The sequence below is a fragment of the Triticum urartu genome, unplaced genomic scaffold, assembly GCF_003073215.2.
Source record: "Triticum urartu cultivar G1812 unplaced genomic scaffold, Tu2.1 TuUngrouped_contig_6575, whole genome shotgun sequence".
NCBI classification, from domain to species: domain Eukaryota; kingdom Viridiplantae; phylum Streptophyta; class Magnoliopsida; order Poales; family Poaceae; genus Triticum; species Triticum urartu.
The window spans coordinates 20,234-24,742 of NW_024117346.1; the positions used below are offsets into that span (position 1 = coordinate 20,234).

The 4,509-nt window shown below is 47.2% G+C and overlaps 1 protein-coding gene across 1 annotated transcript; it reads left to right on the forward strand.

Annotated features, from left to right (window-relative positions):
- The first annotated feature begins 1,890 nt into the window (after positions 1-1,890).
- On the forward strand, positions 1,891-3,888 carry LOC125530810. The gene is made up of 3 exons (XM_048695221.1): positions 1,891-2,234; positions 2,666-3,080; positions 3,173-3,888. The coding sequence occupies exons 1-3, from the start codon at positions 2,076-2,078 to the stop codon at positions 3,685-3,687; spliced, it is 1,089 nt and encodes a 362-aa protein (XP_048551178.1). The 5' UTR covers positions 1,891-2,075; the 3' UTR covers positions 3,688-3,888.
- The last annotated feature ends 621 nt before the right edge of the window (positions 3,889-4,509 follow it).

Genomic DNA, 4,509 nt, shown 5'->3' on the forward strand with positions numbered 1-4,509 from the left:
AGTGATCCAACTCTTTGGTGTGCCACCTTTTCAGAGTTTCTTCGGCTGGCAGTATCTTGTTAAGAACACGCCACCAAAAAATTCGTACTTTTGGTATAACCTTGAGCTTCCATAGAGAATTCCATAGTTGTCGTTCGGTCTGTGAGGTTCCCGTATCCGTCCCTTCCTCTCGAGCCAACTGCTCTTTATGAGTCACAAGAGCACGGTACGCTGATTTGACAGAATAATTCCTTGTTGAACCGAAGGCCCAAGCCTGAAAATCCTCTCCACCACCATTGCGTAACAAAATGTTCTCAGTATTGCTTTAGCATCTGGTGCCAGAAAAGTTTACAAACCAAATCATGTTGCCACGTCCAGCTCTCCTGATCAATCAACTCGTTCACAAGCTGGAGTGTCGTGTTCTCTGGTTTAAATATAGGGGTCATCTAGATAGTGTTCGGGATCCACTTGTCTTGCCAGATGGAGATCGTGGTTCCATCCCCAACCTGCTTAATCAAGCCTAACTTCATAGCCTCTCGGACGGCCACAATTGCTCTCCAAATAGGTGATGCCGTTTTTGGAACCGTTGCAGCCATGAACTCCGAGTTAGGAAAATATCTACTCTTCATAACCCGGGAACATAACGTATCGAGATGCAGCATAAACCTCCACCCGTGCTTCCCCAACAAAGCAATATTGAATGCCTTGAGGTCACGGAATCCCACTTGGGAGAAGCTTGTGCTGCCTTGCTAGTTTATCCACCTGGGAGAAGTCGCCAACCCCGCCACCGACCACGTCTGGAGATATGTCGCCAAATGATTCGCCGCCGGAGTTTGCATCCACGGCCGCCAGGAGAGTCGCCGGCTAAGGCTAGGGACGAGCTTGGGGAAGGGGGAGAGATGGGGAACGGGGGAGCTGGTCAAGACGCTTTGACCTGGTCCTACCGAGCGGCACCACTAACGGATGCCTGCCATGCGGCGCCGTTAGCCGTTAGGCAGCCCGTCGGCCAGACAGGTGGGTCACTCCTATCAAAAACTAGTTTTAAACCCTTGAAACAGTCATCAGCCAAACTTGATAGTTTTTAGTCACGAAATTAAAAAATCAGTAGTTTTTGGTCATTTTTTTAAAAAAATGATAGTTTTGTGGGACAGCAACCCCTAAAGTGGGACGCCGCCAAATACAAAGTCACCTCAGTTCACATGATCGATCTCAAGCTTGCATGACTCCAATCATCATGAACGAGCTCTAGTAACCGAAAAGAAAAATCAGCGGCAGAGCAGAGGACCACATGAGCAAATCAACGTGGAAAACGACCGCTCATTTCAGATCGCCAATTGCTTTTCTAACATGCACGTGATCGCCACGTACGGCTGCACTGCACAGTCCTATCCACAGAGAGAGCAGTGTACCCATCGATACAGGTCAGATCTTTGTCCCCTTCCCAATCACATTGCCCACGCCTATCCATCTCACTCTGGCCCCTCATTATCAGGATGAGGTACGCCGCTGATCAGAGTCACCCATTGCTCTTCTCAAGGCGCCAGAGCAGAGCCCTCCAAACGAAACCAAATATCTTTGATCGGCTACCAAATTGATCCACAGAAGTGCAACCTGCAAGTGAAGCAACTCGACTGTCAGCGAAGCAATCCGACTACAGGAGGTCTGATCTGATCTCCTTATCTTAGGATACTGCAACTAGTTTCACTTTGGCAAAACATATGGATACTTCAAGATGCAGAGAGCTATCAGCCTATCACCCATTAATTCCAGCCCCTTCTAGCGACGGTTTTCGACGAAACCGTGTGCTTCAACGTGGACAATGACATTGTACTGGCCAACTAGACGTGGCTGACAGACCAGATTTCATTATCCAAAAGTAATCAAGCAGAGTGAGAGACAAGATTTATGAGTAATGAAACAAGGCATTCAACGGGTGATGCGGTTTAAGAGGGCAATGGCATGTTACCATGTGCATAAGAATAATGTTTCCCAGAGGCCGGTGGCATGCCGCTGTGGAACCAAGGATAACTACCACAGTACGTTTTGGGGGCTGCTGAGTCATAAAGCCGAAGAGCACATGCTGCGTCCGTCCTCTCATGGTTGGGGCTTATTACTCGGAGACGAACAAGACAAAGGGCAAGAAGGTTTCTTGCAAGATCCATAAGAAGGCACCACTCCACTCCATTCCCCACAGGCGAGAGAGAGCCAGAGATTGGGATAGAGCTGAAGGCATGGAGGGCAAGCGCACCGACCAGGTACGTTCTGGTACCCAGCCCCCCCTCCAGTTCCTCAAGATTTCAACCAGGATTTAGAATCTTTCTAGATACTCCCTCCGTTCCAAATTACTCGTCGTGGTTTTAGTCCAATTGGACTTATTCAGCCATATATGAACGGAGGGAATAGAAGCTAGAACAGGCAGAGTGCGAAAAAGCTGAGTTATTCAGCCATATATGAACTTCCTAATTCCTGTTTCTTGTGGTCACATCCAAGAAATCTGCAATCAGATGACACTAACTGGTTTCTGCTGTCTCTGGATCGATTATGCGATCAGATACATGTACTAGATACTACTCCCTCCATTCCAAAATACTTGTCGTGGTTTTAGTTCAAATTAAAAGTAAAAGGAACAAGAAATTTCAATTTATCCTCACCTGAATTCCTGTCTTGTTCATCTGCTGCTCCAAAGGCAAAGCTCAGCACGATGCACTCAAAGGTGATCTGCTGTAAGCTCTACATCTCTGAAAGCCAAAATGCGGCTGTTGTCGATGCCATCAGCCGCATAGGCCAGAAAGACCCTGAGGTGGTTCTACTCAACAAGTTCGAGGATGAGTACTACAACCGTGTCCGCTACACGCTTGTCTCCTATATTAACAGTGAAAGCGCAACTGGTGAAGCTGTATTTAGCCCAATCAGGAAGGTGCTGCTGGCGATGATCGAGGCTGCATTTTCAGCCATAAACCTCGAAGTGCACTGTGGAACTCATCCAAGGATCGGTGTCGTCGATGACATTTCATTCCACCCCTTGACTCAAGCGGCCACAATGGAGGATGCTGCTCAGCTGGCTAAGCTGGTAGCCTCTGACATTGGCAATGGCTTGCAAGGTGAGTCCTCCGACAATATCTTCATTGACAAGATCTTCTATAATTAGCAAATGAGATCATACGCTATGTAAATGTTTTGATTCTGTATGCAGTTCCAGTGTTCCTATATGCGGCAGCACACCCCACCGGCAAGAGCGTCAGTGCAGTCCGGCGTGAGCTCGGCTACTTCCGGCCAAACCACAAGGGTGTCCAATGGGCAGGCCCGGTGCTCCCTGACACTCTACCGATGAAGCCGGATGTGGGCCCAGTACACGTTCCTCATGAAAGAGGCGCCACCATGGTCGGAGCTCAACCTTTGGTCGAGAGCTACAATGTGCCGATATTCTGCAAGGATGTCCCGACCGTGAGAAGAATCACCCGGAGGGTAACTGGACGGAGCGGAGGGCTCCCTTCAGTACAGGCACTTGCGCTTTTCCATGGCGACAATTGCACGGAGATCGCATGCTTTTTGCTGGATCCAGACCACGTCGGCGCCGATCGGGTTCAATGGCTGGTGGAGCAGATTGCAGAAGAGCAAGGGCTTGAAGTTGACAAGGGCTATTTCACCGACCTGTCAAAGCATATGATGCTAGAAAGGTACTCCGAGATGGTTTCTGCAGCTGACTGACCTGTTGAATTTCGTGCCGACACTCTTGTAATTATGCATGTCTGCACTTCCATGTATGCTGCTGTTTAAACTGTGGCACCAACTTGGACTCCGGACCGACCAATTCCAAAATTTTGTATATACTTAGTTATATCTGCACTAGAGGTGGTTCTCTGGAAACTTCGCCGCAGTAATTGGCGCATAACAGGTCTCATCACTGAATGAGAATGTTGTTTTCAGTAATTAAAGTCTGGCAACTTGGCAAGGTAGTATTCCTTAATGCCAACTGACAAAATGCTTTTCGGGGGTGGAGGGGGTGGGGGGCACACATTTTTGCGTAGAATTTTGGAACAGAAAAGATTAGAGGGTAAAAATTATTATATAAATATATGTGAAAATATGAATAATTTAAGTTATTTTGTCTCAGTTTGTACCATGCACTACAATATATTTAGAATGCTGCTGTAGGAGGGGGCACTTCAAAGTTCAAATAGCCATCAAATATCTTTGTGTGAGTCAGCTTGCAGGAGATTTACAAGTCCTTTTGCAGATTCCATAAGATTGAAGGAAGATAAGGAAAACATTAAAAAGATGGTGAGTAAAAATTATGGACAATGAAGCAAAGTAGGGAAATGAGCGAGTACTGGATTCAGCATTTGGACAGTAGCATAAATCTATAATCTTGGGTACCATATGGTAGGGAAGACCGGAGGCGGAGGAAAGAACCATCATGCTTTAGATAGACCTTTTGCGGCAGCATGTACCTGTCAAATGGGTAATCAAGCATCCTCACGTGATCATCTAAATTCACATAATGAGCAATTGTGGCAGTTGTACTAGCAA